Source organism: Megalops cyprinoides, chromosome 2 (genome assembly GCF_013368585.1).
Source record: "Megalops cyprinoides isolate fMegCyp1 chromosome 2, fMegCyp1.pri, whole genome shotgun sequence".
Taxonomy (NCBI): domain Eukaryota; kingdom Metazoa; phylum Chordata; class Actinopteri; order Elopiformes; family Megalopidae; genus Megalops; species Megalops cyprinoides.
Window position 1 is genome coordinate 61,434,561 of NC_050584.1, and position 23,016 is coordinate 61,457,576.

General features: G+C 42.1%; 1 protein-coding gene across 1 annotated transcript; it reads right to left on the reverse strand.

Moving 5' to 3' along the window:
- Positions 1–1,268: 1,268 nt before the first annotated feature.
- On the reverse strand, positions 1,269–21,863 carry gad2 (glutamate decarboxylase 2). The gene is made up of 16 exons (XM_036520767.1): positions 20,980–21,863; positions 20,422–20,484; positions 20,081–20,227; positions 19,405–19,638; positions 18,288–18,378; positions 16,410–16,522; positions 15,619–15,734; positions 14,272–14,351; positions 14,099–14,153; positions 12,940–13,056; positions 9,889–9,953; positions 9,452–9,530; positions 8,875–9,024; positions 6,846–6,953; positions 5,248–5,337; positions 1,269–2,505 (listed from the first exon to the last, which is right to left on the reverse strand). The coding sequence occupies exons 1-16, from the start codon at positions 21,050–21,052 to the stop codon at positions 2,332–2,334; spliced, it is 1,755 nt and encodes a 584-aa protein (XP_036376660.1). The 5' UTR covers positions 21,053–21,863; the 3' UTR covers positions 1,269–2,331.
- Between the last annotated feature and the right edge of the window lie 1,153 nt (positions 21,864–23,016).

Below are 23,016 nucleotides of genomic sequence, written 5' to 3' on the forward strand. Positions count from 1 at the left end.
TGTAATGAGGCAGCTTCCTCCTATCTACAAATTGCTCCAGCAAAACTACAAAAGCAAAGGAACAACAAAAGCAAGGCCATAAAAAAATAAATAAACCCAGGCTTTGAGCTCCAAGGGGACGCTGAAGTTGGCGGCACATTCAAACTTTTCACCTATCACGGTTTAGACATCAAACTATGAACAACCATGGAACATTGCACATACTCAGGCATCATATGCAACGAATCTCTAAAGTGCACAACCTCAGTCCGAGGATCACTAGACTATACTGGCAATTGAAACTAAGGCAACACAGTTACAAACGCACACGAAAAAACACATTTGGCCCATAAAAAGTTTGGCTTGTACTATCAAGTATGTATCACTTGTACACAAAGGACAGAGGGCTCAGTTTAGTCATGGCTTTGCATATTCGTTTGAAACCTGTAAAGTGGTCCTATGCATCTCTCACACTGTTTTCAAAGCAAAAGGGTCTACTTCACTGAAACCGCGGGAGGCATTTTCTCTCCCCCGCGTAAAGCCAATCCCTGAACACACACTGTATGATTGAAAGTATGCCGTCATATTCACCATTTCAAGTATTTAACACGCACTAAAGCATTACTAACAGAGGAAATAAACTTAGGTATTTATATAGAATAGAGAAAATAATTGTCAGTACCTCACAAATATTCTCTGGCTGTGCGCCGTATATACACAGGTGTATACACTCGGATATGTACTTAGACAAGAACGTCATTGAAAATCTTATTTACAATACGCAATCCGAAGCTAATATAGGCCAAGTCAGCATGCCACGAGGAGTTAATTGTGCTTTTTCAGATGTCATCTTCGAGCAGTATTGTGAATACTGATGGTGAAGCTCACTCCGCTTGACCCGACGCACTATATTGCTTGACATCAAATATAAATGGAGTGACAGCGAAAGAGGACAAGTTCTTCTGTCTCCCCTTGTTTCAGGGCGAGTGAGGCTCTCTCTAGCTGTGAGTCGGGCAAAGAGCCAAACTTCTTTTTGTAAAGCACTATAAATCTCCTGCCGTTCAATCTCCGAGAACTCCCTCACACAGTTCAGGAAACCAACAAAGGGCGAATGCCACAATCGCTTTTCCTACTGTCAGAGAATTTTTTGTACCCCCCCCCCCCCCCCTTTTTTTTTAAAGAGGTCTGATGTAAGCCATTTGACAGCAGAACATTATAACTGTGCGTGATAAGGCTGCCTTAAACCCCGAGGAGATTCGTGGTGGCCAAATACCGACCCCCCCCCCCCCCCCATTGGCCAGATGGCTGAATTCTCCTCATGTTGACAAGATCTAGCTGCTGTCTCCAAAGAAGTGAAAGTCACAGTAGGGTATAGCAACTTTTCCACACAGAAGGAAAAATGTGTCTCTAGAAGTCACTGGAAGCAGGATTGGAGCTCTATTATTTCAAACTACTCTTGCACTGATGTGGTGAGATTGGCATTATGGCTGCACAAGGCTTCCTGAACTCTGGGAGTTGTTAACTACAGTGATAATGTGACGCTATTACTTTGAATGGCAAAGGACTCCTCTGAAATATATATACATATATGCTTTAGATATAATACAAAATAATGCTATATTTTTAATATAATTACTTTTTTAATGTGTTTCTAGTGTGCTTGTCCTTTACACTCTGAAGTTGTTTGCTGTTATACAGGTAAATGCTGCATTACTGGTGTTGGGAAACGGACAGAATCTATAAAAATAGTTAAATTGGAGGTAATATGCCATTGCATTTTCATTGTACTTTTGTCTGGACTTTCGGAGTTATCTAATGATGACGGTTTCCTAACGACCTTTCAATTACAAGCAAATGAACTCTGTGAGGGGATTGGTTAATTCCTGAACCTGAACCTCAACAGAGAAGATTGCCCACGCAAAGGCAGCAGGTTGGGTTGAGGTAAATTGAAATGCCCTCTTACACTTACTGTACGCCTCACATGACGCTTGAACTGCAGATTAAGAGCAGAATTCAGAAAGTCAGCTAAATGTAAACTCTAGTCTTTTCACCTATTGCACCAACATGGAGCAAATCACACTGTATACGGAACATCATATATGCAAAAATGTATGAAGGAACATCGAGTACTCTAATCTAGACATGAAAGGCAGACAGAAGCATTTTAACAGGGCTTTGGACAATGTTTTTTTTTTTTTCTCTCACATTAACACTACAGTACGGAAATATACATTATTCTAATATATATCTATATATGTAGCTTTTGAAGGGAAAAAAATAAAATACTGGTACATTCACAACAAACATTTCATTCGTCTAAGGAAAGGTTGGATGTGTTTTGGTTGCGTAGTCTTATAAGTCTTGTCCAAGTCGTTCGATCTCCTCGATGAGGAAATCAATGTCCTCGAAGGTGGCTGCCGGGTTGGAGATGACCATTCGGAAGAAGTTGACTTTGTCCCCCTGTGGCTGGTAGCTCACCATGGTCGTCCCGTACTCCATCATCCTGGCCTTGATTACAGGGGCAACCTGCCGACAGGAAACAGTGGGTCAGTGTCATCTTCCTCTCTGGCCCTCCATCAAGCTAAAATCTCAAGCCTTTTTTTTTAAATGCACAGGTATTCTGAGATCAGCTGTACAACCAGCACACTCCATACAAAAGAAACGCACAATTTGTGTGGCTTTTAATCAACATCCGAAACGCTCAACCTAACTTATATCTGTATAAATCAGTTCTGCAAATTCAATTCTGCAAAGAGCATTTAATGGCCCGCAATCAGGGTCCATCTTCCTCTACCAAACAGCTACTCTTTCTTCTGAGAAATGCGTTTTCTTATTTCAGTCCATCTGGAGACGAGCTAAACTGCGCTTTCTAAGGGGCCATGACAGCTTCTTTGCAGACTTGAATGTTGGCGAGCGCGACAGCTGAATCAAGAGAAGGTCGCGAGAGTTCACCTGGCGCAAAAAAGTTACGACGCCCGCCGCGCCTCAAAGTCACGGCGAAGTCATTTATTTCCTCCTCAAGCCGGTACCTCTGGCCGGGCAAAATATTCCCTCTGATGTTTGGAGGCTGATTCAATTATTCTCCACAGAAGCGGACAAGAGTGGCACTCTGTCACAGCGGCTAATGACAGTGCCAGTCTCCCCTTCCCCAGGTAACCTTCCAGTGACTCACTTTACGATTTTCGACAAAACTTGACAAAAATAAAAGTCCTTGGTGTGGAAGAGTCTCACTCTCTGTACACCTTACCTTGGCCTGAAACAACAAGTGGAATGTGTTGATTACAGGGACCTACTTTCCCACTGAAAAGTACTCTTTTAGAAACACATAACAGCTTATCACTCACCACAGAGTCATCAGAATTTAGGTATGCCGTCAACAACTCTGAAAGCTGCACTTCATGTAATTGAATGTTTCTTTGAAAAAATTCAAGCAGAAAGGTGTATGTAAATTTTTCCATCAGAAATTAATATTATTAGAAATCACCGAAAACTAGAAAACTAGAAAACTAGAAAACATGGCTTCTGAGTGGTCAGGACTGAACACACAACAAAATCAGCACATATAGGATGCTGTAAGATTTAAGACCTTTTAGCTATATGTTTAATCTGGTTTCCTGTGGCAGTCATACTGTTTTATCCCAAATTATTGCTGATTACTATTACTGTAACCACTTTGATAAAGGCCTGCACAAGGCTAGTGCATACAAACTATGATTGTAAAACAACACAATGATAAATTATTATATATACAATGTATAATGCATAAAATATTATTTACTGTGTGTTTTTATGTGTGCTTGTGTTTTTTTATTATTCCTACTAGACACAATAGACTGTAAGTGAGTTAGTAAGTACAGTGTGATGAGGTAGGATCACTTCTCAAGGCCGAGTGAAAAAAATGAAAAAAGGGTTTTTTCATTCAAGCTGTGTGAGCAAGTCTCTGGTTCAACCCGAAGGCATGGAGGTTTTGCGTGTTAAAGAGAGTTATTCTTTCGGCTCTATTCCATACTTATTTGGAATCGGATTTAAAAGAAAACACTAACAAGGCCCAGCAATGTTTCTCCTGCTGCATTTAAATGCCTTCAGCAAAAGGAATGGAAAAAAAAGAGGCAACAAATTAAACCCTACCCTGCAAGGCTTATTATTTCATATGCCTCGAATGTTATGGTTTGTTAGTTGGCATTAAAGAGGATACGTTATTTACAGTTTGGCGTTACAGAAGAGTCACAGTGTGTTAATGCTGATAAAGCACGAAATTAAACTTCATGCGTTAAGGAAAAACTACAAGTAACTGGTTACGTCAACAAGAAGAAATGTCTGTTATCCAAGAAAATCCCAAGAAAAACATTACAAACAAAAATATTGTATTTGGTGTATGGTAGAGTTTATATATATATGGTATATTACATTTGCCATGTTCAACAAAGCCCTGTTTCAAACCTCATTGAGCAAACAGCAGAGCTTCTTGCATGGTAGACAGTCTATAGCGTTCATTGCATTTTAATGGGAGAATATGTCTGCAAATGGCCTGCAGGTGTTCTTGTAATTATGAAATCACCCGGTGAGATTTTGCAAGAAATGACAGGACATTATAAATCTGAAGATAAAAAGATACGCTTTTTTTTTTTTTTTTTGTAACCCTGTTCATGTCAAAGTCATTAGACATGCAGTCCTGGGACAGGATTTTAAGATTTCCTATTTGTGACTGGAAATTATGTGCTAAAAACCTTGTTTGTGTCTCTGAGGTTAAGTTTGTTCCTCTGCCCCTGCTTAACTGTACTGATAATGTGCTGCGATTTCCAGGTTGTTGAAGGGAAGGAACCACAAATGCTCTGGATAAATGCCAGGCCGTTATCGTCTTTGTAACAGGTAAAGCATGACTGCCTATTTTTAGGCCCCTCATCCTGGGTGGGGCGGGGGGAGACAGACCGCTCGTCACAGTCTGACAGTGTGCTCTCAACCCTTCCTCCTAATAACGCGTCTTTTCATTCCCCTTCCTTTTCGGCGGGTGTGTTCACCCCCGCTTTGCTGTCCCTTTCATGTGCCATTAATGCAAAAGGGTTGTTTTTACACGATAGCGTGGGGAGATGGGGGGTGGGGGGGTGGGGGGGGCGGAGGGAGAGGAGAGGGCTCGTAGCTATGAGGCTAAAGCTACGTGTAGCTTAGCTTAGCATAGCAGTGGCGTTAAAAATACAGCGAAATTAGCCAAAGCCGTCGACTAAAGACAGCACACAGTTGAAAAATGTGCCGCAGTCCTTTGCTCCTCACCTTATGCAGCCTCTTCTTTTTCTCCTCTTTGTCCTCCAGGTAGCGAACACCGGGAGGGAGGTACCAGAAACATACATTGGTGTGCTGAGGCTGGAGGGGAAAGCACAACACGAAATCACATGTACAGCCGGTGGATCGATAATGATGTATAATTATTAGTCATTACTAATTACTGTAATTACCATTCATTATGCATCCTATTCAATCAGCATTATTTTTTCATTACATCGTGGTAGCGTGAAGAGTCAGCGAACATACACGCACGCACACACGCACACGCACACACACACACGCACACGCACACACACACACACGCACACACACACACACACACACACACGTACACACACACACACACACACACACACACACACACACACACACACACACACACACACATACATACACGCACACACGCACAAACTGTTGGAATGAGCAAAAAATTGGATTTGCTCCTGTTATACATTTGTGTGAGGACATACATATAACCATCAGCAACATTAATGTGCCCTAAAATGACAATTCTCATTCAAACACAAAGTACTCTGTATTGCTCCCTCAAGCCTCCAGAGCTAGGGGTGGGTGGTTAGCACTTTCCCTAGCTCCACACCGCTCTGGCGCAAGAGGCCATTTTAGCGCAAGGCCTTTTTAGGGAGCGAGCAAGTATTAATTATAGAGCGTTGGCTGGTGATGAGCGTAAGGCCCTATTATACTGTAAGTCTTTGAATTGCAATTTACTCTGTGCTTTGATTTTTGTCCCTGGGTCCCACGCAGCTGGGTGAAGCACCTGGGACGGAACCAAAGGGCTGTGTTTCACCCCGGGCTGTTTGATGATGTCACATTATCTCCTGTCTGCAAATCAGCTCTGCGTGTGTGGAATTTTGGGGGGAACCCAAGACGTTGGCCAGACAAAAGCCATTAAAAAGGCACGTATCCCGACATCCTGGTGTCTAGCACTGTCACTCATGTTTGTAACAGCACAGTTAATTATACACGAGAAAAAGAAAACATTTATACGTTTAGTTCCCCTTAAAAATATCCTCTAGGATGGATCAATTTACTACAGAACCAGATTAATATATTACCGGATGCAATTCTTCATAAGCCTGTCGTGTAGGGTGAATATCATATGCAAGCCTTCCTAGCCCAATAAAACATTTACATTGTAATACTGCCTTAATGTAATAAAGAAGGAAATACATCGGATTTATTTCATTGTAGCTGAGTAAAGAATTTTGGCCTTGTCTGCACTGGTTAAAACATAAAGCTATTTGTGTATTGACTCACTGTATTGGCACTCATTACATTATGTCTGCGTTATATATGTGTGCTGTTGGTAGCTACCATTATATATAATTACAGCTCACTGTCTCAACACCACAGCAGCTGGAACAAAGGCTTGGATCACACCACGCTGACACTAAGCATTGGTACATGGGTTGTCATTCAAGGGGAAATTCAGACCCTGAAACAAAGCTACAGATAAAACACTGTAATCAAACACTATCCGTCAGGTATTAATTATTTTCTAATCACAGCACAGGTGGATCTAGATGAGATGGCCCTCGGTGAATGAGAGAAGGCAGATGTCCACTGACCTTTCCATTGAACACCATCTCGTAGCCCTCCCTGTCCTTGATCTTGTTGTACAGGTACTCTGAAAGCTCCAAGCACTTGTCAATCTGAGCTTCGAATCCAATGGTGCCCTGGTATTAGAAGAAAGCATGCAGTCATTATCTGGGCTGTGGGCTGTGTGTGTTTTTTTTAGAAGTGGAGGGGACTATTCTTTTTAAATAGGATACATGCCTGTAAGGAGAAGAGCATTTTCAGATGCCAGTTTCAGTCCATAATTAATTTCATTCAGCTGATTCACTATTATGTATGGAGTATGGAGCTATTATATTTCAAGTAAAGACAGACAGATTCTAGTCAACAAAAATCTCAGTGCCAATATTATGCCAAAATCTCAAGTTAATGTAATGTATAATGGCAAGCTCTGTTTTGTTAAAAAAAAGAAACAACAAACAAATGAACAAAAAAAAGAAACATTCAATGAGAAATTGTGTTGGGCCGGTCTTAAAAAATGAGCACAAATAAAACCCTGCTTTGATGTGCCTCCGTCAGAACCGCTGAAACGCACCGGGATGAAGGCTAAAGATGACAGCCAGTAATGGCCGGGCAGCTTCGTTCCAGTGGGCTCTGGGGCAGAAAAATCCGCAGCTCAGAACGTCTGCAAAAGATTCTAATCAAAACCGTCTGGCTGCAGAATTCCAGAACCCCAAGCTGATGGCTGCTTTGCTCTCCGTGGTTTGTGTGTTCAAGTCTACCCCACAGCCAAGTTCAAATCAAGACCGAGGCCCGAGTTGCTGGTGTCTCATTCTAAACTAAGGGCTTTATTTCTCTTATTCCTAAAGCACAGTACGTGGGACTGTGATTTATCATTAACAATTGCTTTTACAGCCTCCGCACAATCATAAAAAAAATGTCAACCATGTCATTAGACGTATGAGAGGGTCGAGGTAAATGCACCTTTGTATTTTCAGTTGTTTTGTATACGCTGAGCACATTAACAAGGGCTTCACTTTAATTTCTGGTTTGAAATGCATGATCAGATGACCATCGTCGGCAAAGGGCGTGAACACTGCCCCAGTGTACCACGAAAAACATACACTCACTTATCGGAGAGGACAAATCTGTATACCAAGTGTGCCCACACGCTACTTAGTAACAGTTTTGGTGATGATCTCATGCATGTGATCACTGTGGTCTTCAGACAGCCAAAATGAATGACAATTAAGTAGATTAGATAACACAGTACTCTGAGGACTACCAATAACTATTCTTGGCTTTTTGGGTTTTGTTCAGATCAGATTGTGCATCATGTGAACATGCCTTCAAAAGTATCATCCAAAGAAACTTTTCTTTTTCCACATAGGGAAATAAGAAAAAAAAAAAAAAAAACACTTGTTCAAACTGACAAAAAGATGAGCTTTCACCCACGCCTGCAAGTCCAATGCTATGTAAGCAAAAAAAAAAAAAAATTCCTTGTCCTCGCGATGTAGGTTGCTGCCACTTCTCATTGTAAGGGAAGCAATTACCCAGGACCTCCCCTGTCAGACAGCACAAATCAAACCTGATACCAGCTGATCTGGACTGACGGTACATTGAATCGCACTGTCAGGTGATGTGAACAGGGGGCTTTGTTTTTTCACACCGGTAGCGCCACTCAGGAGTATGCAAGAGTTTTTCTCACAGGAAAGAGAGCAGCGAGGACACTGAATGTTCTCTGGGTTATAGTGCACTGTGTGCTCAATACCCAGCCCATTTGCCTCTGCAAACAGAATATCAATGTGCATGTTTAAACCAAAATGCACTCCGACTTGCATACATTATGTGGAAACTAACATTTAACAAGGAAATTGAAATAATTTCCATAAGAGATGACGGCCCTTCACATTGTGGAGAGAAATTAGAATGCTGTGAACCGTGTCATTAAACCTCCCCTTGCCTCTTCAGTTCCTCCGGTGGAGCCTGTTACATTTTCTCAATTTCTCTCGTTGAAATTAACAGCCATCATTCAATGTTTCTTTTTTGATTTTTAAAGAGATTTCTTTGCGCTGCACCCACCTTTGCCCTCCACATGAGCCACAGTTTAAAGATGTCAACATGGCGGCCGCACTGCAGAGCTTTGTCCCCAGTGTCGTAGGAGAGGTCGTAATGCTTGTCCTGCTGGAACAGGTAGCAGGCATGCATCTGGTTGCAGTTCTGCATCAAGCCCTGCAGGGGGCGAAATAAAGAAAGGACAATAGAGGTGAGATGTTCTCTCCCATAGTACAGCATAACAATGTCAGAACTCGTCTTCTGGGCAAAGAATCTCAACAGCACTTGACAGTTCTAGCAGACCCAGTTTAAGCACTATGGTGCTTTGTCTTTGTACAATACTTTGTGCCAAACTTTGACTGATGAATCTGTGCATTTTTATGAGTGTTTTTCCACTCCTTACTCAACAATTCAAGTTTGGTATATGCTGTAATAAAAAAAAAACAGAGCTGGATAGAAATAAAATAAAAACTCATTCTTGCTTAAATTTATCTCTCAGATTTTGTGAGTGAAGCACCATAGCTTTTACCCTGAACACTGCTCAGTTAGAATAAAGGAACAAAGGATGAATTTTTTGTGGGACATCAGACAGTCGATCCCTCACCTCCTCTCTGACCAACAGGGCAGAGCATTGCAGCGGGACAGACATCATCTTATGGGGGTTCCATGTCACCGAATTCGCCCTGAAACGAGCCGTGAGGATATCGCACTCAGTGTCTGAAACCAAACGCTTCTCCTGGGCATGCATCTTTTAACATATGGATTGTTAATGACAAATCAGTATTTTGGAGAGGTGTTGCTGCAATAAGGACACAAATCAAACTTTTTTCTTTTTTCCGGAACACCGGGGGGGGGAGTTAGGCAATTGAGCTGGAGATAGTATAAGGGACACTGGACGGGAAATAGGAAACAGATACTAAAGTGAAAAGGAATCTCCCAAACACACGGCAAACAAACGGGGAAAAACGAAATACGCATGGTTGAAAGTATACGCACGCCACACTAGTCTCAAACAGAGAACAAAACTAAATGAATGCAAACCTTTCCACTCCATTCAGTTTCCACCTGTGCTTCCGAGACATGAGCAGGCTTCCACCCCAGGCTCCCTGCAGAGAGGACAGGGGGCATAAGCACCACTGCACAGGGCCTTTCAACTTCATACAAATCCAGCAGCGTCTTTCAACTTCGTATACATGTATAACCAACACTGAACGGGATCTTTCAACTTCACGCATGACCACCGCTGCACAGGGTCTTTCAACTTCAGACATGGCCACCACTGCACAAGGTCTTTCAGCTTCATATACATGTTTAGCCAACCCTGGACTTCGTACATGACTACCACTGCAAAGGGTCGGTCAATGTCATAAATAACCAACATTGCACAGGGTCTTTTGACTCCATACATGACCCTCTCACATTTCCTGGCACATACTTTCTCCTTCTAAGGGAATTTCTTTGGCCAATTTGCCACCTTGTATAATAGGTAAAATGCTAGAGTCCCCTAGGCCCCAAAAAATAAGCTGTCAAAGGCGGTGCAGGATAAACAGAATATTGTGTTGGTGTTTTGTTTTGGTAACCCCTAGCAAATAAACAAAAGAAGTGATTCCATGAAACCATATGGTTCAACAAATCATTTCATGGACCATAACAAACAAAACCATAACATATCACATTTTGAGAAGAGTAAAAAATGTGTGGTGAAAGGTAGGCCTTGGGATCAAAGCTTAGCTAAATGTCATGAAAATCTGCATGGACTTTTTCAAATATTCTTGTTAATGCTTGCGGACATTAAAGTGGTCATATTTATGCTGGAGCATGAAATTAGAATTAAAAGTTGGCACCAAACTAGATTTCTCTTGTCAAAGGCATTGCTCAGCCCAAATAGCAAATGCGTGTCTGACAGTAAAGGTAAATAATATTGATCATTCAAACCGTTGCGTCACCTTTTGTGTTTAATCATCTTCAATGCTTCCTTTTCGTGTTGCAATCTTGCTTTTTTGGAATGGCCAATTGTATATTGTGCTCAGTTCACCACAACAACCTCTGCACACGCACATGAACGCAATCCTCATACAATACAAAATCCATATACAATACAAACCACACAACACAAGTCACACAACACACCACCTCCACTGACATTCTCTGAACAGCACACAGCAGCAGTCAACAGACTGGCATTTAGCAGATGCTCTTATCCAGAGCGACTTAAATCGATTACAGGTTTTTACAATGTTATCCATTTATACAACTGGGCATTTACTGAGGCAATTGTGGGTTAAGAACTTTTCCCAAGGGTACAGCAGCAGTGCCCCCGTGAGGGATCGAAGCGGCAACCTTTCGATTACGAGCCCTACTCCTTAACCACTATGCTACACTGCTGCCCTCTGATGAACAACTGAACAACTTGTAGATGCCTGACAGGTTGCTGAATGCTCACGTTTGTATGAGATGTAGATGTAGAGACACCAGTTTTAAATGAATGAGAAAGGTTAGACAAGGAAACCCTGGCCCACCTACCCACCCCAATCCCCAGCAGAATGGTGCCAATGTGCTCTGTCACTGTGGGATCCTGGTCATTGTTGGCAGATGATGAAGCTGATGAACTCGGGGAATGGGGTTCAGCCTGTGCTCAGAGTGAACCCCTTGCTGACTAAGCCACTCCTTACGGCATCCCTCAGATTCAGCGTTAACCGTTACGAAATTGTGATCCAACTGTAGGCCCATACAGGCATCCTTTAAAATCTTATTGTTTTTATTCATAATAAAGAGACTCAGTGTGTCACATTGGAAAGCACACTGAGTTAGTATAAAATGACCCACTTCCCTTGTAGACAGAGCCATCCTTCCGCCCCAGTGTGGCCGCGTTCCTTAATAGCCACTGCCTATGAGTAAGATCTTGGGATGGCAAAGGATGATGGGTAATTTAGAGGGAAAAAAGATATATGGCCCTGCTCCAGTTTTCTTCATCTACGCTGAGGGAAATCACCAGCCCCTGAGTATTTAGGTTACATGACACCAGCGGAGGGGACCCGGACGGGATGGGCAGAGTCAGGAGGACGGACCTCCGTGCATTTTTTTTTTTTTGTGTCCTGTGGCCTTTCTGAAAAGAAAGAAAAGAAAAAAAAAACCAGCAGCTGAATGTTACGAAACAGCTGGCGTATGAAAACGTTGACCAATTAATCTCAGAGCCTGCACTCTCCCGGATTTAATTTCAGCTCCCTGCATCTGCCGCAGAGAAGGCTCGGGGTTTTTTGAAGTTGCGGGTTGGCAGAAGAGATAACTGGAGTCGAAGCCGCAGTCACACGCCTCCCTTTAAAGACGATCTCAAAGGCTTCCGAGGACACATGGAAGGCGAGGCGTTCCAGCTGCATTTCCTGAGCGCCACATTTTGGGCAGGAAGGAGCTTTACAAATGTTGGAGCGCACACAATACCAGCGCATTTTAAGGGAATGGCGCAGTGCGGGGGTGGCTTTGTAACTCAAGGGTTGCGGGTTTCAGTCCCGGGTGGGAGCGCTGCTGTTGTAAAGCTTGACCCAGGGCATTGAATTGCTTTAGTAATTATTCAGGCACATAAATGCATTACATTACATAACATGCATTTAGCAGACACTCTTGTCCAGAGTGACTTCCAGCACAATAGAACATAAGTGTATCCTTTCAATTTAAATGAGCAACAGTGTCAGACCAGGCTAACAATACTCCCAGAACAGTGAAGGTAAGCATAACACTATTTGAGTGCTACCACAAGTTACCTAGTGCAAATCTGATAGAAGCCAAGTATAATACGATACAACAGTCCCTAGAACACAGAATACAAAATAGAACACAATACTACGTGCAAAATAAGTATCAAATACTGGAGGTATCAGGTGTTAGGGGGCTTGGATTGAAGTGGAATCGAGATGCAGTCTGAACAGGTGGGTCTTCAGTCTGCAGGTGGGGCCGTTGAGCCAGGACTCTTAATTGAATTGCCTCAGTAACTATTCAGGCACATAAAATCCATCATATGTAAGCTGTGTAACTGGCCCCGGATAAGCTGGACAGATGTTGCGTAATGTTATGAGCTTGACCGCGGTCTCCACTCACGTCCACATGCATCCAGACGTTGTGCTTCTTGCAGATGTCGGCGATGGCGATGAGGGGGTCGAAGGCACCGTACACGGTGGTGCCGGCGGTGGCACTGACGAAAAACGGCACCAAGCCCTGGAGGAAGGGGGGGAGAGGGAGGAGAGGGGGGAGAGTCGCCAACATGAGCCTCCACTGTGGCGTCACCGAAGGGCTGCAGTAACATACTCCATGAGCAAATTTGTGATGCCAGTCATACAGCACTTTCTCCACATTACCTAGTCTGTAGCTAAGAGGATACACACAATTCCGTCTAAACATAAGAGTCACCAACATGAGAGTCACCGATACAGAGGGGATGCCATGATGTACTCTATGAGCAAGAATGTAACGCCAGTGACACCACACTTTCTCTACGTTACCCTGGCTGTAGCTAAGAGGAGCATGAGGCCAAACACATGACTATTTGGAAGATGCAATCTGTCACTGTATGCATGCCGCTTGTGTGGAAGAATCTTATTAGTAGGTGAAGATGAAGTGGTTCAGTGTGAAAGAGAGCACTCGACTCTCTGATGCTAATTTAAACCCCATTCAGCTGTGTCTGTTTATCCTAAGTGTTGAAATACGAGTGAATAAGGGAATAGTTATCCAGCATTCAGTTGTTTCACATCTTTTTGCAATACTTTCAAAAACCTGCTGATTTTTTTGCATTTCAGCCTATGGAATGCTTTTTATGTGGCATTCATGATGATGCATTCAATGTCAGCGCATCAAAATGATGATAATATATGATAGATGTATTTAGTAATAAATAAATAAGTAAATAAATAAAATACATCAAAGTTTTTTTTTTCACAGCCAAGCTGTTTTTGAGAGGGGTATGCTTCTGGTTAAATGCTGGCTCTCAGACTGGACAGAAAACACAGATATCACGCCACCCAAAACTGCCCCGCAGAGGAGAGGCCACAAGTCGAGGTTTGTGGTGTCGCTACGGGAATGACGCTACAGACACCCCGACTCTGTAACGGGGAATGGCACAGACCCAGGCTGGCACGCAGATGTCATGCCAGCCCAATCAGCTAAATGTCCCCCGTTAAAGCAACCGCAGACAACAAAACCAAGCAAAGCGATGGGATGTGTGTGGCAAGGGCCTCTCTCTTCATGCGGTCGGTTGAATTACCTTTTGTTTGGCTTCCATTATTCTCCTCTCAAGGTCAGATGGTATCATTTTACCCCTGGAGAAGGAAACCGGGTTTTATTGCTCGTATGCTTTCGCCATTAAGACACATAATATTGCGTCAGCTCCGATACACTCCCTCCCCTTACATCCCTCTTTCATTAGACCAGACTTACCTCTCGTCAACTTTGATGCAAATGACGCTGTCTGTGCCAATCCCAAGGGCGGCGGCCCCCTTCTTGATTGAGAAATGACTCTGAAAGACACAGCGAGGCAAAGCTAAAAATAGTCTACGAGTCTTTATCATTATAGGCAAATGAATGTATGCCACGTTCAGCATGCACACATGCCATTCAAGACAGTAAGAAATCAAGTAGCTGAGCAGTACAGGTGACTTCAGTTCTTCAATGTTTCTCAATGGACTAGCTATTCATATGGCAGTGCTCCAAATAGAAAAAAAAAATCACAAGAGTCAATGCAGAAACGCAGAGTGAACACACTACTGCCCAAAATCAGCTCGGTTGATGGTTTTAATCAAGCCGTTGGTGTGTAAGTAACCGGATGAATAATTTATGGCTGACCATGACCAGACAAATCTGTATATAGAAAAATGGGTGGCCAAACCCATCTGCTCTCAATATTTGTGTTTTTATTATGAGGACGGAAAATGAAAGGTGGCCATGGTGTGACAGTGATTTGCTCACATTAATATTCAGTGGTTGTTTCTGGTGGCCTGCCTTAAAAGATGGGGCTTGGGGCAGGGAGTGGGGGTGGGGGGACGGCTTCTCCTGAATGCACACACATTTGCAATGTTTTTCACATGCAGACACAAATGCAGACAAGGGCCTGGGGTGGGGGGGGACGACAGCGAGGCGTCCTCGCCGCTGCCAGACTGAATGTCAGATTCACATTAGCCGTGCGAGTGTAAAAGTGACACGCTGACATTTGCTACAGCGCTGCGCAAACTAATGGACGAAACGCCAGGCCTGCTTCCACATCTCCGTCAATGCGAGAGACACAGAGCGGTGCGTCTGAATGGCTTGCTGTTTAAAAGCTGTGAGGATGCTTTGTAATTATATCTGCATCCCAGCCACCCCATTCCTGCTGCCACCAGTGCTTTCACGCCAGCTGCCTTATTTATCTGGTTCATTTGATTAGAAATGATTGTGTTAATGACATGATCATTGTGGCAGTGTAAGTTAGCGTCAAGGGAACGGGGACTTTTAATTTGAAAGTTAGGGGTTAAAATCCTGAGTGTACCAAATGCTTTTTCATCTTTGAGCAACTCATCGCTGAATTTCATAAGCTGTATGATCGAGTGCAATGTTTAAAAATGAAAAGAAAAAGTAAATGCAAGTGGCCCTTACTAAGAGTGCCTGCTAAATGAATACACAATGCAATGTAGTCCCACCCGAAACAGCTGGGTTACCCAACCCTTGTTCACACTGTTGATGTGGCATTTGTTGTTTAAGCCAAAGGAAGGCATTTTTTTAAAAGCACCAGCAGAATAAACCGCCACCTACGTGTTCCGATGTGAAGGCGGCCAGTCTTGGCACCGATGACATTCCTTTCTCCTTCACTTCGGGGAACATCTTGAATCGAGCGAGCAGCATCGCATACATATTAGAGATGGCACCACCTAGAGGAAAAACCAGCCCGTTCAGCCTCTCACATCAAAATCATTTGCAGGCATTTTTGTTCCGTGTTTGAGATCAAATTTAGAAACATGCAGTGTTGCCCTACTTTCCAGTGTATTGTGCAACATTGATCAGCCTGAAACAACTAGGACAGACTCTGGATGATCTTCATTTACATGTTAATTAAATGCGGCAGGTGTAGAACTTAAGCATCACTATGATGACCTGTGTTGCTGTTTTTTTTTTTAAACAGAACAAAAAAAATGCTATACATTGTAAGTGGACATTGTAGCCCTCCTGTTTGATACAGTCGGTGTAGAATTGGCAAGATGATAAAATGCTGTTCTAAATGTAAAATCTCAACATTTCCAAATGGCACATGCTTATATGAATGTACACGCTGTCAGCAAATATGCTTCCACGGTACGTATGGCCGTGCCCTAATTAGGTTTGTACCCAGCATCTGAAAAACAACAACAGCGCTGACAGCTGGGCTAACATACATGACAAAGAACAAAACATCCTATCTCCATTGCCCGAGGAGGGCTGTCCATCACTGACACTGCAATGAAAAGCAATACATTGACAACCCCCCCAGCCGAGACGGGCAAAGTGCCCCCCCCCCCTCCCCGAAAAAAAAAAACAGATGCCAGGAGAGACCTTGAAGGGTCACCTACCCGGTGAGAATATGCCGTCCCCCCGGCCGTCGGGCCAGCCAATGATCTCCCTCATTTTCTTCAGGGTGACGTACTCCAACAGGACGAACACGGGGGCGACCTCATATGTGAACCTAGAGCCAAAAGGGAGGTCACATGACTGTCTTGCAAAAACCAGGCCAGATCAAAAAAAATACAATGACTGTTTTACAACAGTTTTCACTGAATGTCAGGACTCCAGGTAGGTAGGTGAAATGCAGTGATCTTTATTGTGGAAAAAGCTGATTGGTTATCGGTATACATTTTGCAAATTGTGTACATATGATTAACCCTTGTTGTCCTTAACCCAGTAAAATTATTGTGTCATAAAATGCTATCCGCCTAAATGGATGAGATATTTGCTCTTAAAACTTAATCATTAGTTGCCAGTGGGGGAATCAAAGGAAAATTTTCACTTTATATTTGAGATTGATCTTTATGTAATTTATATAATATCTTAATATATGTACAGGGTTGTTGCTGTGGGATGTTTCACAAAGTTTTTTATGAAATTCAATCTGTGAAGTGAAGTCTGACAATTCTTTGTTTGGAGCATGATGTCAAATGAAATTTTATTTCATTGACTGGTACTGCTCTGCCCAGAAGCAAATAAATTAAAATAAAACAAAATAAAACAAAAACAACACACTGTATAATCACAAAATTGCCTCAAGGCAGCTGGGACCTGTCCACAAACATTATTTCTCTAAATTATTATTTTGTTCTCTGTCACCACCCACGTCAATCTTGAGGTTGTAAAGGCTATTATTCCTATTATTATCAAACCCAAATGGATTTTCACCTTGATAATGTTAATGTTAATGTAAGAGGCATCCACAGAGCAGCCAAACATCACTGTTGGGTTGCTCTTGCTGAAATGAAATGATGGATTTCAATACAATCTTAAATGGTTTTGATCATTGGTAAAAAGGCAATTGTGGACATGAGCATACACTACATTGTCACCTAAGGGCCCAAAGGCAGGACTATGATTCCAGTTGTTCAGTATTACCAATGGGCAAATGTCCTTAGGCCACCTGGGTTTATCTTTGTTTGACCAACAGCTGTATAAGGTCTATTATTGGATGCTGGAAAGTATGTCCAGTTAAATTGTCTGTTGTAGGCCATAGATAGTGTGACAACATTCTAATCCTTTATCATTTATTCACATTTGTATGCTCTGTGGTAGAGTTTAGGGAATTTGTGAACTGTAATCAATAGTAATTGAAAATATGAGATACGTCTCAGTTTCAAGCCCCGCTATATAATTTTGCTTTTTTTCTATTTCCACTTTTAAAGTGTGCTTCCAAAAACGCGCAAATAGTTTTAAGTACTTTTTACTGTGTAGAATATGTAGTGAACTGTACATATTTTGTAAATGACTAAAATAATATTCTTCCATTACAATGTGGTTAATTGAATTATAGCGTGTGTCGGCCATGCATGACTTAGTATCTATTTTTTACTTTGTTTCTGCATATCAGCTGGAATCCAAAGAGCCATTACTCTCTATTGGATTTACTTTTTTAAAATCTCCACTCTCTACATAAACACAAATTTGTGTACAACCCAACAAAGTGCCATCGCCAGCTCAAATGATCCTTGGCGTAATATAAATTAAATGATAATTAACTTGAACCAAAAAGGTGAATTTCAGTTCCGTTCTTCATTTTATCAGGGTCTTTCCGGAAATGAACGCACGATTGCATTCAATGCTGGCTCACATATCTAATTTCTTTTCGATTATGTCTACGGCGAAACCCTGCTATCTGCGAGTAGCAGGCGCAGGAATAATTCGTACTGCTGTGCGGGGAAAGGAAAAAAAAAGCTTTTATAACGAAGAGGCAGAGCAACACTCACATATTTGTGTTGGCAGTCGATGTTAGCCAGTCAGCTGCTAAACCAACCATGTCTAATCCGGTAGAAAGCTGATTGAAGTACCTGGGATGGGCTATAAATAGAGACCAGAAAAGAAATTGAATGCAGTTGATGAATTTTTACTCCAGTGTCTCTATACATATATCATTCACACATTCAGGTTTCGGTGTGTTGTTCTGCTACTTGCCGATATCCTGTGCACTGACGTCTATTTTTTAAATTCCAGGCCATAAACTAGGGTCTTGTATTTGCATTTTGATAAAACTGAGAGGCCAGATTGCAGTATGCTTCCAAATCAAATGTCAAGAAAGTGTTTCATTTGCACGCATTTTCTAAAGTTAAAATAAACCTGCAAGTGCAAATTCAGGCAGAATCCAGTTTAACATTAAACGGTGGGCGTGGGATAGAGGAGATTGAGGTTTTCTTGAAAAAAGAAAAATCCAATAGCGGCGGTGCTCGTAGCCCGAGTAATAGCACTAACGCTACGGGACGCTCACTATTTTGAGAACATTTTTGGGGGATGGGTTTGGAGTGGGGGGTGCTAACCAGAGCAATGAACTGGCAACTTGCCATTTCCAATTTCCTCTTCAATATGGGCTAATTATGATAACAGAGCGCCAGGCAGTCTTGCGATAGGAAACATCCTGCCTTCAGCGGAGCCAGCTGATCATTTCACGCTTCAGAAGATCACAAAGTAACAGGTATAACTCTGCGCTTATACGTGTCATTGATGGCCAAGGGAAACGGAGCTCAGTAACCCCGATCATTTCATTCACTTATTTTGAGTTTCAATAAATTTGAGCTAAAACTCTTATGACCTTGCTCAGTTAAAACAAATGTAAACGGGCCACAAACCTAGCAAGCATTTTATACTCGACATATGCTACATGCATTTAAGAGATATATAAATTATTTAAAATTACACCCTGGGAAACTGATCACTTAAATAAATGTTATTTTTTATATATATATATTTTTACACCACATTCCATTGTCTTTTCATTTGTCTCCTCTACTTTCCAAAATATGCCGTTGACCGTAAAAACAGCAGTAAATAGTTTGGCAAGAAACGAAAATGTATTTAACGCAACAGCTCTACCTGTTTTGATGGCGTATTTCAGAGTTGCACGACAGCTTATTAAAATTTCGTCCAGGGTTGCCGGCCCGTCAGAAAGCTCCCAGTCGTTTGTTTGAAGCAATTCGTTTGGATAATGAAAATCAATGACTTTCGTCGACCTGTCAAACGATTCCACTATGTATGCCAGCAAAATGTCCACGACCTCCTGAAGAAAATTCATTGTCTTCATATCCCCATTCGTCGCTGGCAGCAGGTCTGTAAAAATACGAAAATACAGGCGTTTAGATTTGCGTTCAAAGGTCGTATTCAGAGCAGACTGAGCTGACCTTGCGAAAGACTGTTGGTATTCCACGGCACGAAATAAATGGAATTGTGATTTAAAACACGTTATCAGCCTGAAGTACAAACCCAGCCAGGTGGAAAATAATTGATCCAAGACATTTTTAATTTTTTCATTATTATTGACTGCTCTTAAACTTGTTCTTTCTTATACGTGCATATTATGCGACTCTGAATTAAAATTCTAAGCGAACAATATTTGAAATAATTGTGTTGTACTTCCAGAAAAATCACATTGAAAAGCTTATTATTGACATAGGCTGCTTATTTGATGTCCTTTTTTTTCTTACTAACCCCAATTATTCTTTTTTCTCAGTACGATTATATTCAAAGGAGCTGTTGTAAAACATGTTTGTACCTGTTGAATAGAGATCTGAGAAACCCAGACCGGTTTTGGAACAACTGCATGGATTGTTGCACCCGCATGGCTCGGGCTCTGTCTCTGTCTCGGTTTGCTTGGCGATGGGGTCCGCCGGTTTCTCGGCCTCCCCGACATTAAGCAGAGCTAAACAAATATCCAAAGTTAAAAAAAAGAGAGAAAAATACAAATACAAGAAAAACCTGAGGTATGGGTGATCACATTAGACAGTCGAGTGTAGCCCATGTAATAAGAAACAAATGCAACGCGAGTGACACATATTGTGTGTCCGTCAACCCGCGGAGCGCATGCATATCGGGGCATATTCTAACCAAACATACCGCATATTTTTGAGCCGATGCCTCCTGTGAATTTTTGGGCTGCCGCCTGACACCAGGCTCTTGCTAGAAAGAGCAATAAATTCAGATTGGTACAAATGGCAATGACAGAAACAACAGCGAAACAGACAAAAACGTTAATTCTGACAATCGCCTGAACGCAATTTCAGTAAAAGCTTCGATAATCGTTGAGCGTGGCTAACAGTCTGTCGGAAGTTTAATTGTACAATGTAAAAATGTTGTATTGCGCCGTTGGGAGCGTCTACAAATAATATGTTCAATTAATCGTAATGACAATAGGAAAATTTGTAAACTTAGATAATGAGCCTAAACTCACTGTGCATAGGTACCCATTTATCTAAAAAATATAAATGAAATAGACAAAAACATTAGAGCTGTTATGTTTATTGGTTACGTTTGAGAACAAACACGACAGGTGTCGTGAAAAATATATTGCACAGAATGCTTCCAAATGTGTCCTTTATAACTGTTAAACATTCGCATTATCTTTCACACTTTCACAAGATCACCACTGCAATTTTCTGTTTTGCTGTGACTTACGCGAGTTGGGGCTTTGGTTGCTGTTGTCACCCGCATTTTCAGCGCCGAAAGACCAGAACCCGTGGGATGCCATTGGAAATAGTCGCCAGCGGTTATCAGCACTCACAGACGGAGACAAATAGCGCCCATCCAGACGGAAAAAAACACACACCGAGGAGGAAACGGGGAGCTGTTCAGAGACGCGGTGCTGATCGTGTCTCCTCGAGTTCTCCGCAGGTCGAAGAAATCCACCAGAGCGTTCAGCTCAGCGCGCAGCACGACGCCAAGCACGGAGCCGCTCCGTCCGTCTTCTCCGGAGAGCTAGCTCCCCCTCTCTGATCGGACTTCCACAGGTACCGAGCACTTGAAATGCAGAACGCTGGAGATGGCACTGCGTAACGTCTGGCCGCGAATTCGGAAGCAGTCAAACGCTCGAGCACCACGAGCGTTTAGGAGAGAGGGCAATTAGTCACTCCAAACCAGATGTGCACATGCCGCGGATCACCGATGCCGCGTGAATGACTTGTATTCTGTGTTTGCATTTAACAGTGCATGTAACCAAGAGGCTTATTCTTGTTCTCAAGTAACGGAAAATAAAGGCACACTTGTTTGTGTCGCATGTGACCTGAAAACAAATCTGCTATACGTACTTAATGTGCAAGTCCTTAATTTTGTGTGGGAGAACGACGATGTCCCTTTATCATTTTGTATCGTAACCCACCATGGAGAGTAGTGCCCGGGTTTATAATGGCATTAGCCAGTGATGAAAGGTTCGTGCCCAGTGTTGTGCTAACCTATTTTTACGTCATAAATCTCCAGCGTGATTCACTTCATGACGGACGGGGTTACGTCGTGAGTCGTGACCACTAATCTACAACTGTGGCCCCCTCCTTTTCCTCCGGAAAAATTACACCGATCTATGCGGCAGGGGAAGACAATCTCTTGGATCTTTTTTCATGTAGTAGTTGGACTCACACTTTGGTCGGTGACGGTGTGTTTACCCGCAAGTTTCGTAATTGCTTCCCTCATGTAAAAATAACTTAAGTGCACAGACACCATTAGCAATAACATAGAGGCTTCTCTCTTCATGCTGAGTGCTCCGTGAAGCGTGGTATTCAAATAAGCGGTCCATTTACTGTGATTGTGCTCCGAAGGCCCATCAGCATGTTTTCCTTTAAGCTCGTTATCAAGTGTCAGACATATGTGGCAAAGTTACAATAAACGGAAAGTGTAAAAATTATTATTGATAAATGTAACGAATTACAGTGCAATCAACTAAAGTGGGAATATTGGCAAATTTATTTACGATTTGCCCGAGGTTCATCAATTTAATAATTCTTTGGATCGGCGGACTCATACTCTCACACAAACAACTGTATAAAAGCAAATGTCAATTTGGAATTGCAGTTAATGATATATGACCAGATGTCGCAGCGCACAGGAACACTTACAGGACATTTGTTTTTGTTATCAGCCAGTGAAACGCTCATAGAAGCAAAATCCGACATGTTAAAGTCCTGTACATCTGTGCTTACCACAGTAATTTTCAATACGTTTATGATAATGATATGATAATTGTTTAACACGTTTAATATGTTTAAACGTTTAGCAATAATAATGATAAGATTAAGAAGAAGAAGAATAGTGTGTGTGTCCTTTTAACGTATAGATTTATTTTTATTTTTTTTTTGAAAACTAAATGCGTAAATCTGACAGGACAATTTCTCTGAGTCACAGGCCCGGCTTCTTATTTTATAAAGCACTTATATTATGAAGCACTTTCATAACAGAGAGGTCTGTTCAGGGATATAGCAATTACTACGTACTGGACTTTACACACACACACACACACACACGCACACACACACACACACACACACACACACACACATATATATATATATATATAGATTATATAAGTAATATATATATATTACTTATATATATAGATTACTATTACTAATATATATATATATATATATATTACTTAAAGTACTTACACACACACATGCGCGCCCACACACACTCACATGCGCGCACACACAGACGCAGGCACAC